General features: G+C 40.9%; 2 protein-coding genes across 2 annotated transcripts; one reads left to right on the forward strand and one right to left on the reverse strand.

Moving 5' to 3' along the window:
• On the reverse strand, window positions 1–4,612 carry LOC123499304 (RNA-binding motif protein, X-linked 2-like). The gene is made up of 5 exons (XM_045247114.1): window positions 4,480–4,612; window positions 3,809–3,977; window positions 3,137–3,256; window positions 2,522–2,691; window positions 1–2,378 (listed from the first exon to the last, which is right to left on the reverse strand). Exons 1-5 carry the CDS (start codon window positions 4,491–4,493, stop codon window positions 1,577–1,579), a joined length of 1,275 nt encoding a protein of 424 aa, XP_045103049.1. The 5' UTR covers window positions 4,494–4,612; the 3' UTR covers window positions 1–1,576.
• A 4,037-nt stretch (window positions 4,613–8,649) lies between these two features.
• LOC123499303 (NEDD8) lies at window positions 8,650–12,364 on the forward strand. Its single transcript, XM_045247113.1, has 4 exons — window positions 8,650–8,748; window positions 9,787–9,804; window positions 10,605–10,717; window positions 11,295–12,364. Exons 1-4 carry the CDS (start codon window positions 8,731–8,733, stop codon window positions 11,383–11,385), a joined length of 240 nt encoding a protein of 79 aa, XP_045103048.1. The 5' UTR covers window positions 8,650–8,730; the 3' UTR covers window positions 11,386–12,364.
• Window positions 12,365–12,655: the final 291 nt, after the last annotated feature.

Consider the following 12,655-nt stretch of genomic DNA (forward strand, 5'->3'; position numbering starts at 1 on the left):
TTCCATTAACACACTATATTTTTTGTCCACTACCCATGGAAGAGTGTGAGGTGCAGAAATAAATTTGAACACTGGTTCCTTAAGCTGCAAGGGACTTGGTAACTAAATAGGCATTTTTAAAAATATTTTCTCTATGTTGCCCTTGGTCAGCTTTCCCTTCCTACGTAGAGAGGGGAAAAAAGTATTGCAGCAATGTAGTAAAAACAAATCACAAAGGGCCAGCTGTTTGCATGTGCATGTATAAGTCTCATATATTCTCAAATACTTGATCAAATTGACTTGAACAGTTCCCTTGCATCTGGTGCCACACTAACTACAGCACAAAAAAACAGCTGGCACATCACTTGTGAACTTCCCTGTATAAAGCAAAAGAGTATATCTTACGTCACTCTGGAAAGAAAGCCAGTTAAGATGATGATAAAGAATAAACCAGTTTTTTTTTTTCAGCATCATCACTTAATTAATTTCTAAATACAGAAAAAATAAAACAGGTTCAGTATCCAAATTTTTTCAGTTAACTTGTCAAACATAGAACACATAACATACAGAAGTTGGGGTGCTTTACTATATCATTGGAGAAGGCAATGGTGGACCTCAGGGAGCAAGGCTGAGATATCAATGTAACACTTCAAAGGCTGCTTAGAGAAGCTTGATGACTAAGCTTTGCAACCTCAACCAAATAACTGCCAGCGCATTTCCATCTTGCCCTCAAACAATGACACTGATCTGCTCAGTAATGGGGCAAAAGGATTCAGAAATTGTGTTTGAAGCTTAAACATCATGTTAATCTAAACTGAAACTATGAAAATAACGAATCTTTCTTCATGCTCAATAGCAACAAGTGTCAACTGCGATGATCTCTATTCCTTTGTTTTGCCTCACAATGGGGACTGTGGAGACTTGGGGTACTGAAGAGACCAAGGGAGTCTGAAAAGGAATCTGGAAAGGGTTGGATGGAAGGTGCTTGTTGCTACAACAGATACTGAAATTGAAAGCTGCAACTATCAAACACACAATATCTCATGAAGTACAAGTCTTCATGACTGTGATGTTGCAAATATAAGGATTTACAAACCACTCCTACAGAGATACAAAAATTAATTGTATGATTCCAATTACTTGTATGGTTTTGTTTGATTTTCACCTACACATATTCATGCTATTGCTATCTACATTTTATTGGCAAAGTAACAAGTACTGTTACCAGTCTGGTTTGTGGGGGATTTCCATGTCATCTGAAACCAACTCTTATGAGACAATGCCACTACATAATGCCCAATTATTTTTAATAAACATAAACTCTTCACCATACAAGATTTCCCAGAAAGTCAACCTTCTCAATTGTCCTTTCTACTCTACCTTCATTTCCTCTATTAGTTTCTCAGTTCCATACTGACTTGTAATTTTACAAATTTCCCATCTTATTTTCTACCATCTTTCACACTATTCAGCCTTCCTTCCTCAACAAAATTAAACAATTAATTTACTGATTTCCAAATTTGACTACATTCATTTGAAACGTTCATATCTCCATCTATTGCTGCTTACTGCCTCTTTTCTTGCCCTCCCCTTCCCTCTACCTCCTTCCTCTGAACCTAAACCTTCCCCGGCCACCAATTCTTCCTCCACGGTTGAACATTCCTCTCCTGTTGTAGTTGTTGTAGTGCCTTCCTCTTGCCCCATCAAAGTACCTCCCTCTGCCTCTTCCCCTGTACCGGCCATCCGAACTGTCTCCCCAGTGGCTGTGCTCCCTCATTCTATCGCGGTCATCCCTGTAGCCATAGCTGTCCCCGTCCCTGTCCCTGTACCTGTCATGTCTCCTCTCTCTCTCTCGGCTGTCCCTCAGAAGGCTGTCCTCTCTGTCTCTGCTGTGGTCTCTGTAACGATCCTGGTCTCTGTACCTATCCTGATCTCTGTACCTGTCCTGGTCTCTGTATCTGTCATCATAATATCGGTCTCTGTCTTTATACTTGTCCTGTCCCCTTTCTCCGTCCCTGGAAGACTTAACACGGTGTTCCTGCTCCTCCTCGTCTTGCTTGCTGTCCGGGTGTTCGTATTTGTCATACCCAGAGTCCATCTTCTCCTCCTTTATCGTCACGCTTCCATCACTCTTTTCCTTCACTCGGCTCCTCTTTGTCCTCCTGGCCTCCTCGTCATCTGAGTCATCACTGCTACTGTGTGATTCATCCCTTGCCTTCTTCTTCTTCTTCCTTTTCTTCTTCTTTTTCTTTTTCTTCTTTTTCTCAGCATTCTCAGACTCATCAGAGGATGACAAGCTACTTGAGGAGGAGGAAGATGATACTTTTTTCTTTTTCTTCTTTTTCTTTTTATCTTTCTTTATCTTGACTTTCTCACTCTTTTCTTTTTTAAAGGTTTTTCTGAAACAAAATTGCATATTGTATGTGAGGTTGGCATTTTGGAATATTTCATTTCATGTGTCTGATTACAAACAATTATTGGATGAAGAGAATCAGTTGATAAATCTGGAGACAAAGTGGAAGGGACACTCATTTCCAAACACTGACCATCTTTGTGTGGAGGTTCTTCCTGATTGCCTTCAGCATCAGGGACAATTGGCTGGGGAGCGCAGCCCTCCAGAGCAAGCTGTTGTTGCTCAGGCATCATGTCTTCTGTCATCTTGGGCACCTTGTACTCCTCTACATGGTCCACCCGGATAGTGCGGCCGGCAAGCTGTGCATTGGGGCAGACATGCAAGATCAGAAAAGTCTGAACGACAACTGAGGGCAGCCCTGAGAGCCATCTCTCATTATATCACATTAAAGACAACTGCATTAATCTACTATCACATCAGTGCCTTCTATGTATGCCTGAAAATCATATTCATTATATTGAAACTAAGAGAACTAGTTACTACTTGTACAGTTAGTGTCACATAAGTGTCTTTAAGTGCAGCATTCCTTAGCTATATTCGTCACATTTAAAGAGGAAAATCTTACATGGCTACTTAGTTCCTCAAATGTCTCAAAGTACAAAGATGGACAAACCTGGTGCAAGTTGCCCCGAGAGGCACTCTGGTACTACTGCCACATATGGGCTACACAAGGCAACAGGATGAGGCCCTCCAAACCACTTAATCATAGTCATAAAGAAAAAATTATTCATTTTCAATTCGTACTCTGATTCCATTGAAGTTGTCCACAGCGAGGATTGTCGAGCGCTGGTCTTCGTAACACAAGAAGGCAAAACCTTTGCTCTTGCCAGTCTTTTTGTCTCGTACCAAATTGATGTTGACAATCTGGTGGAAAAAGCTCCATGACTTCCCATCCCAGACAAGGCTCTCCTTTTTATAACTTCAGGTATAAAAATCATTATCGTGTGGCTGCATAGCTTTGAGTTCATTCTATATAAGACATTTGCTTTCTTTCACAGCAGTCATGCTGGAGCAGTAACTACTATCTGAAATTTAAGATAGAAAATTAGTATACAACACTAATATTACATACTCCACTATATATTTTCCTTTGAAGAATTTCAAAATTGTTATTTGGCATGCATTTAAGTCACAAGAAGTAATGTGCATGTTAGAAAACTAAATCCATGTCGGCATTCTTAAAATAAGGTTACACATAAATTGGTGGAGATCACATTAGCAGTATAAAACACAGAACAAAATACACAACAGAAACTCAAACTCAAGATATTACCTACAAGATGACACAGGAGGCAACACGAAATGTACCTATATATCATCACTGACTTCATATTTAAAACACATGAGAACATCAGGTACTAAAGCTGATACATATCGTCTCTCTCTCATACATAAACACACACACACGCTGCTCACCTCGCCATACTGGGAGAACACAGATATAATGTCTCCTTCGCTCAACTCAAAATTCAGGCCCCCAATGAAGATCCAGGCACTGTCTCTGTACTGCTGGTGCCATGAGTGCTTGAAGTCCACGCCAAGCTCCAGCTCCCTCTCGCTCAGCTTCTGTATATTTTTGACATTCCTGGAGTATGAAAAACCCCATAAGCACTGTGCTGTGAGGGGGCTGACTTGTAGTGGACAAATGTATGTTTCCTAAGAATCTTAATTAGAATATGTTAAAGTATACTTCTATGTACTTATTGTATTGTTATGTAAACCTATATTATTTTAGTCAGTAAGACTAATTAACGAACTATGGGCGGCCACTAATGAACAAAAATAGATTTTTGAGTCTACCATTAGCTATTTTTCACCTACAGACATAGTTTAGAGATAGCCAATACTGTAATGACCCTAACCACACTAATCTAAGTCATTCTTCTCCTTACTATATCCTACACATCCGTGTGTGCTGTAAGTGCATGGCTGGGCAGTGAAGTAAGAGTCCCCAGCTATACACATCACACCTCCCTCCCATCCGGCTGCCAGACGCCAAACTCCCTCCCTCCTTTAATTACTCCTTCGTCGCCTTTACTTACTCCTAAAGCAGCACAACGACTGCCCCTATTCCCCTGAGTACTCACGTCAAGGGATTCATGATTCTGGAGGGAAGGGTGGTGGAAATAGCAGCCGCGCGCAGGTCAGAGAAGGGACGTGTTTGTTTGGTTGAGGACAGCGGCTCTGCTCGCGTTCGGTCCCCTCCCTGTGCTCCCACTTCCTGCCCCCCCTCTCCCCCATGCTCTTCCTCTTCCCCGTTTTTACTTCTGATTGTCTCGATTTCTGATTGTTTTTATTGCCCATTTTGTTTGCCTTACTAGTTCATCACTCTAGATGCAGAACACAGTGCTTAATTTGGCCCTTTAAATCTATTTTCATCTTCATCCCACTCCCTGCATCCCATTCTCCCACATTATCCTTCCCCGTCGACCGTCTCGACTTCTGACTGCCTGTTTTTTGCATTTTTTTTTTTTTTTTTTTTTTTGCACCAGATGAAGAACACATTGCTAACTTTGACTTCACAAGTAAATTTTCATCGCTTCCTCCCATTCTGAATTTGCCTCCTTCCCTCGATCCCTTCATTACTAGGCTACTTTGCATACCTTACTTCTGAGTGTATCTATTACTTATTTTGCTAGTTTGAAGTTACTCTTTACTCTAGATTAGAAACACACTGCTTAGTTTAACAGTTTAAGCCCATTTTCTTTACACCTTTGCCTCCCTATTCCCTTCCTTTTCCTTCTCATTGTTGATGATGATTTCTTTGGAATCGATTGTGTGTGTGTGGGGTATTATTGGGAAAGCTTATTGCATACAACCAATGCCACTTGAATGCACTGGTTGCACGGATTTTATTGGTTGAATTGGTTCCATGCTATACAATGCGAGAGTTAAGACAGTAGTATGAATCAGAGACGAAGTATAGAAGGATGAAATGAGGAAGTAAGAGTTGAGGATTAACACACCAATTATTGTACATACATATCATGGGTGACCTTAGTGCGAGGCATAAGGAATTAGGAAGCCACCCCACCACCAATGCCAATGGTGTGCGCTGGAAGGCTTTCCTTGACACCACAGATACAGCTGTACTTCTGGGAACCACACACCCACACATGTTCAAGGAAACAGACTTGATTATGTACACCTGTGTGCCTATCACGCATGACGAACTCCTCTCGGCAGTCAAGTTGGGCAAATCAACAGCTCCTGGCAAGGATGGCATCACCTATGATATCCTCAATGCTCTCCTGGAGGTAAAGGTAGACAACCCTATCGTGGATTTATTTAACATGTCTTTCACTGCAGGCAAGCTTCCCACTCTTGGAAAACAGACATCGTCATCCCAATCCTCAAAGGTGATGGCACCTTTCGCCCTATTTCTCTCACCAGCTGTCTGTGCAAGATGATGGAACGGGTAATATTGAACAGGCTTATATACAAGGTGGGCCATGTACTCTCTGGCAATGTACATGGCTTCCTAAAAGGTCACTCCACAAGTCATTGTTTTGTTGAGTGTCTTATAAATAAGGATGCTACCTGCAGAGCTTTCGTTGATCTCAAGGGTGCCTTCGACAGGGCCAACAAAGATGTTATTATGGAGGAACTCATTCTCAGGTCCGAGGTGTCAAAGGTAGATTATTAGTGATGGATCAGGGAACTATTTTGAGATAGGAGGTACAATAGAACAGCACAGGTTTGGTGTCAAAGGTAGATTATTAGGATGGATCAGGGACTATTTGTACAATAGAACAGCACAGGTTTGGTTTCAAGGTGCAGTCTCCTCTGAGGAAGTCTTTGAGCTTGGAACACCACAGGGTGGAGTCCTTAGTCCAATGCTTTTCAATGTTTTAATGGACAAAATTGCGCTGTTCCTTTCGCAGGGCACCCAGGTCCTCATCTATGCTGATGACATACTCCTCCAATGCCCCACACCCAGGATTCTCCAGGTTGCTTTGTCACAACTGGCAGCTTTGTGTGTCCAAATGGGACTAGTGATTAATGAATGTAAAACAAAATTTCAAGCTAAAGGGAAGGTCTCTCGGCTGCCCACTGTAAACAATGTTCCCATCCCTAGAGTTCATATACACAAGTACCTGGGTGTTCAGATGAGCTTTAGGAAGTCTCTTCAAGCCGTCCACTATGTTCGAGACCTCTGTCTGCCACGGCTAGCACCACTTCGGCTGCTAGCCAACAGGGGCCTGGGGCTGGCATTCCAGTCCTAAGAATGTTCTATATATCTGTCATACGGTCCCTTATTGATTATGCCGCCCCTGTTTTAATACAGTTTAGTGCCACCCAACTCCGTCCCCTGGAGCTTGTACAGAATGAAGCCATGCGGATAATCTTGGGATGCCCCAGGACTGCACGGATTGAAGTCCTCAGAGCTGAACTGCACCTGCCGAGTATTATGTGTAGGGTACAGGAAATTACTTGTCGCACAATTAGTCGGATGCTATGCACGGGCTCTGACTCTCTAAAGGGATCACTGACCCCCTGTATCATGATCCTCGCACTCCTACAACACCATACCTCAGGAAGATCTTGGGAGTACTGACAAGTGTAGGTGTAGCCGAGGCTTGTATTAACGTTGTTATGTCACCGCTGCAACCCGCCTGGAACCCTCACCGTGTCAGTGTTGATTTTCACTCTGCATCAGCCCAAGAGGGACTGGCTCCCTCATGTGCTGCAAGACATGTTCATGACTAAATTGTCCAAGTACCCACACGTTCAGGCTATTCATGTTTATTGTGATGGGTCAGTCAATGGCAGCAGGTCTGGATGTGGGCTGTTCATCCGTGACTACATCTCTGCCAGTCTCTACACTGACACTGAGGTTTCCAGGCGGCTCCCTGCACCCATGTCTTCCACTAGAGCAGAACTGTATGCTGTACTGGAGGCGCTCCACATTGTGGCGCCTCTCCATAAGAATGTATATTTCTTTATTGACAGTCAGGCTGCATTGTATGCCCTTCAATCCACCTCCCCCATGGACTGTGATCTAGTTAATAAGTGTCTTGATCTCATCCACGCCCTAGAAGGTGCTGATGCCACGGTCCATTTCATCTGGATACCCTCTCGTGTGAGTATCCCGCTAAATGAAAAGCAGACCACCTTGCTCAGTGTGCCCTATAAGATGACACAATGGACCCTGGCACTGAGTACACTCTAGGTTATGTTAAGAGTAACATTAAGGACTTTGTACATAGTAGCATTAGTGATCAGTTGGAGCTTTGTTGCCATAGGGGCAGTAGCACTAGTCTTCATTATACACGTGTCTCCCAGAGCTGTGATTACACCTACGTGAGACACACTGCATCACATGACAGGATGGCAATGAGGCTCAGATTAGGCTACAAATACTTTTGGGAAGTCAGTGGTTCTCCTGGTGTGTGATGTGTGCTGTGTGCTGCACCAAGGGGACACACTCTGCCTCACTATATCATGAAATCCACAAGGTCAGCATGATTTGTACAGCCTCATTGACCATCTCCTAGACTCAGCCACTCTCAGGGATATACTCAGCGAATAACCTCAGTTTGTCCCCAGACTGTATGATGTTTAGGCAATAAGGTGTGCAATATCTGTATTTATGTATTGAAGTACTTGTATTCTTGATATGTATACTGTCTATATGTTATATTTTTGATACTTTAACCTTAAGTCTTTGTCGAGGGGGTGGGTGGCAAGTTCCATCGTCCTCCTTTGTTGTAATCATTTATTAATCCAACAATAAATGTATCAATCAATCAATCATACACCGTTCAAATTACTCTCTCTCTCTCTCTCTCTCTCTCTCTCTCTCTCTCTCTCTCTCAGTTGAGTTCAATCAGTTGTCTTTGTAAAGCTGACAAGACATCTAGTCGATGGAAACTTCCAGGCCACTCGCTATATAGTGGAAATTGAAACGCCTGAAACACTTATGCCATAAACAAAACTTAATACATGTTACAAGTACCTATACGTGCATACATTTGTCTAACTTATTATTTCCCTTTTCTTGTCTTCATATTTCCACTTTTCTCTCTATTTCAAATGTTTTTTCGTTTGTAGACAAAAAGATTCAATGGTAAGAGTTACACCTATTAAACATTCAATAAAAATTAGAAAAGATTGTTAGTATAAAAAAAAAGAAAAATATGATTACAAGAACATTCAACATATATTTCCAAAATATAAAAATAATAAAAAAACACAAAAAAGTAAAAAAAGTAATGTAGCAAGTTAATTTGTGTTAGATAAAAAGAAGAGATCCCAAATATAAGAGGCGAGGAAGGCTCAAGGCAGGCAGACAGAAAGGCTCAGGACAGGCGGCGGTCTTTAATAATCTCTTCAAAATGCTGATTAAAGTCAAGGTGAGGACACAGACGTACAACACTATCCTCCTATATATAATACCAGCCCTTCCACTCAACAAAGCATTGGAGGGAAGGACGTGAAGGGGAAAATTATCGGAGGAATGACAAACAAAACTTCACCGTGTGTTTTTTGGGGGAAATATTTGCTCCTTGCCTCTCATTTGTCATTCTCTTGTGTTTTTCCGAGTCAGTTTTGGGTGTTGTGTGCCGGCCAGGTGTGTGTGTATGAGGCTTACCTGTTAATTACCTTACCTGTAGTTTTTTTTTTTTTTGATAATGATTATGAATGTTGTTTTTCTCATTTAACAATCTCCTATTTGGTGTTTCGGGTGTTGAAATATTGATGTTGTTTTGTACGTTGGTGTGGTAGTGTGTGTTTCAATGTGTGGTGTAAACTCAACATTTCTTATTTTTGCAGTGTCATTCTAAATATCAAGCTGATTGCTACTATTATTATCTGCAAACGTCAGGCGTGACACTGCCCACATTATATACTGAGAATGAGATGTGTCAGTCAGTGAGCTTGTTACTTAATTGCCTTGAATTGATAAGTTAGGTTCGGTGTGGAATGATTTAACCCCTTCAGTACTGGGATGTATTTTCACTATGAGTTTTAGGTATGATCTAGAAGATTTTATTGACATTAGGAGGGTCTATGAGGGCAGAAGATTAATGGCCACAGTCGTCGCTATTTTGATCCCCACACAAGTTTTTGAAGCTATGTAAAATCACCAAATAGTAACCAGAATGAGTATGAAAATGCATCTTGGTACTGAAGGAGTTAATTTAACTTTTTTTTTATATATATATTAGAGGAGAAAACTGGCTAAAAGTAATAAAATGAAGCAAAAAAGTCCACTTAGATGCCATATCCCAAACTGAGAGAGCTATCTTGAAATCACTCTCTTAAATGAGTTCAGGTCATAGGTAGATGGAATTACAGAAACAGGCAGGGAGTTCCAGAGTATATATATATCAGAGAAAGGAATCAATGCCTTTTGTCCTCTTATTTACAGTTATATTTACTCTTTCCAGACACTGACTGGGAAGGAGGTAAGGTGCTACGGTGCAATGGTGTGGTGGTGCGTCACTGCCTCCCACCCTTCCTATGAGTTGCCGTCTGCTTGGGTGTTGCTGTGAATGATGTGGCTGTTAATACTCTGTCACATTATAGATTGCCATAGAATAAGAATGTGATTTATTTTGTCTTAAAAATTTGTATAATGTAAGTTTGGAGCATAGTCGATAAGATTTAGACTTGTGATTTACAGATATTCTTCATTCATTGTTATGTTATGTATCTTTTTAATGTTGGCATGAAACACAAATCTATGAGTACCACAGTTCACCAAACACTAAGATGTAACTCAAAAGAAACCTGCCACCACATATCTTTACCGCCAGAAAGCGAAATTGCCATTAGATAATCATGTCACTGATTTATATAAGAGAACTAAACCTTTCCTCTCACTAACAAAGAGAAACAAACCTTTGCTCTCACTAACAAAGAAAAACAAACCTTTGCTCTCACCAACAAAGAAGAACAAACTTTTGCTTTCACTAACATAGAGAAACAAACCTCTGCTCTCACCAACAAAGGGAAACAAACCTTTGCTCTCACTATCATAAACAAACCTCTGCTCTCACTAACAAAGAAACAAATCTTTGCTCTCACCATCACAAACAAACCTTTTACTTTCACTAACACAGAGAAACAAAACTTTGCTCTCACAAACATAAGGGAATCAAACCTTTGCTCTCACTAACACGGAGAAACAAAACGTTGCTCTCACTAACATAAGGGAATCAAACCTTTGCTCTCACTAATGGGTCGTATAACCTTCCCCGCCAAGATTGAGATTGACATCGAGCCGACAGACAAGGTGGAGCGGATCAAGGAGCGGGTGGAGGAGAAGGAGGGCATCCCACCACCCCAGCAGCGCCTCATCTTCTCCGGCAAGCAAATGTAAGACTTAATGACTCGCCTTGTTGTTTTAGATTAGCGTTATAGTAAAGAAGTACATGTGAACTGTCTTTGGTAATTGATGCCACTGTGAACACAAGGGAAGTTTATGATGGGTATATCTTGTGCTTTTACTGGCTACAATACTACCAGTTCTTATTGTATATTCCTCTTTTCTGATTTTTTTCTTTTACTGATTTCTTTGATTCTTTATTTACTGTATGTTGTCTATGTGTTTTTACAGTAGTTTGTGTCTTTATATCTTAGAGTATGATTTTAGAGTATTATAGCATTAGCAGAGGGGTGTGACTAGTGTAGGTGCTTGGGCTGGTTCACATCTACACTAAAAGTTAGATTGTAATGTGACTTATAAACAAAACGTCATCATAATTTGGTTTCCTTGTGCTTAAATTTGATGTAATGCAGGATGGGTAATAGTTCTGTTTCCTATATTGCTGTGTTTGTGTGTTGAGTAATACCATGCAATAGTTATTGGCTTGGTAGGGAGTTAATGTTTCTTGATATTAATTCAAGTCATCAGTAATACATTGGTCTAATCTCCATCTATTGTTGTTTGCAGGAATGATGAAAAGACAGCAGCTGACTACAAGGTCCAAGGAGGCTCAGTGCTTCATCTGGTGCTGGCTCTGAGAGGGGGACTGTCTTCCTAGGTGCTGTCTCCCCCTCTCTCTCCTCTTCCTCCTGTTTCTTCCTATCCTCTTCTTCCTCCCAGCACTCACTAAGTAAGCTCTGGAAACTAAAGCACCTCCAGTAAGGTTATCTGGGGAAACAAGGCAGGAACTCTGAAGATCTTCACCATTAACTGATTATTTGACACTTTCCATTTCCTTTTAAGAGTTTGAGAACAACCATTTTTTTTTTTTGCTAATTGAAGTTGCTTTTTTTTTTCCTGGTTATTGATGTATTTTTCCATGCTGTGAATTGTGTAAGAATGTTATTAAGTTGAAGAATAAGTGCAGTTTGCATCAATGTCCTATGAAATGCTTCAGCTTTGACATGCATGACTGAGAAACAAGTGGTTTATATTTCAAGGTCTTATTGTGGGCAGATGCTGTGTGTGAGATAGGCAAGATGTTTCCCATTCAGTATCCCTGTGTCCTCAGTTCCTCTATATTTATTATTAGCCAAGACTGTGGGGCCCATGTTACCTTGGGTCTACTCTTCACCTGAGGGATTATCACCACCACCACTACTACTATAGTACTAGTACTACCATAGTTTATTTACAGTGATACTATATATCTCAATGTTAATAATGAAAGATACACCATTGTGGCTAATAGCTTGCTTTCATTATCTACAATATAAGCTATAATGACCACTTCCAGCATTTTGCCTGATGTTCTTTGTGTCGTCATTGATACACACATTGCTAGGACCTTCAGCATACATCCAGTCTTCGAAGGGTGTGTCCTCCAACCAAACACATGATAGTTTACGTAGCTTGCAGTTAAGAGCCAGTGGTTATCATATTGAGGCCAACACTATAGAAGGAGTGAAGTTATGTACCCTGGGTTTGGCAGCGAGTCAGCACCCAGCATTGAGTAAGCTGCCTCTCCCTACTGCAGCTGCATTGATTCTATGTTCGTACCATGATATGTTGAGAGTTACAATTAAAAGTTTTGTATAGATGACATTTCCTTCACTCCTTGGGATGAATTTCTTGGGGTGTATGTTAAGAGAGGTGTGATGTTTCTAGTCTTAGGTGTGAACTTTCATGGTGGCTGTGGTTAATGGTTGTGCCAGTCAGAAAATGATTTGTCATGAGTGCTTTAAATGAGGTGTTCTATTTCTCTGCTTTGATGAGGTGAAATATTTAATGGTGGATATGGTTTGTGAGTGTCCTGCTAAGGTATTTCATGATGTATAATTGTGCAAGTCATTGATTTTTCATGATTAATTTTACAGATTTCCATATTT

This window comes from Portunus trituberculatus, chromosome 49 (genome assembly GCF_017591435.1).
Source record: "Portunus trituberculatus isolate SZX2019 chromosome 49, ASM1759143v1, whole genome shotgun sequence".
Classification (NCBI taxonomy): domain Eukaryota; kingdom Metazoa; phylum Arthropoda; class Malacostraca; order Decapoda; family Portunidae; genus Portunus; species Portunus trituberculatus.

What these genes read in the sequence shown, in the direction of transcription:
- LOC123499304 (XM_045247114.1), bottom strand. An exon ending in ACAACTTCAATGGAATCAGA is followed by an intron (nt 2,692 to 3,136) that starts GTACGAATTGAA and finishes CCCAATGCACAG; the next exon opens with CTTGCCGGCCGCACTATCCG. An exon ending in CCTCCACACAAAGATGGTCA is followed by an intron (nt 2,379 to 2,521) that starts GTGTTTGGAAAT and finishes ATTTTGTTTCAG; the next exon opens with AAAAACCTTTAAAAAAGAAA.
- LOC123499303 (XM_045247113.1), top strand. An exon ending in ATCTTCTCCGGCAAGCAAAT is followed by an intron (nt 10,718 to 11,294) that starts GTAAGACTTAAT and finishes TGTTGTTTGCAG; the next exon opens with GAATGATGAAAAGACAGCAG.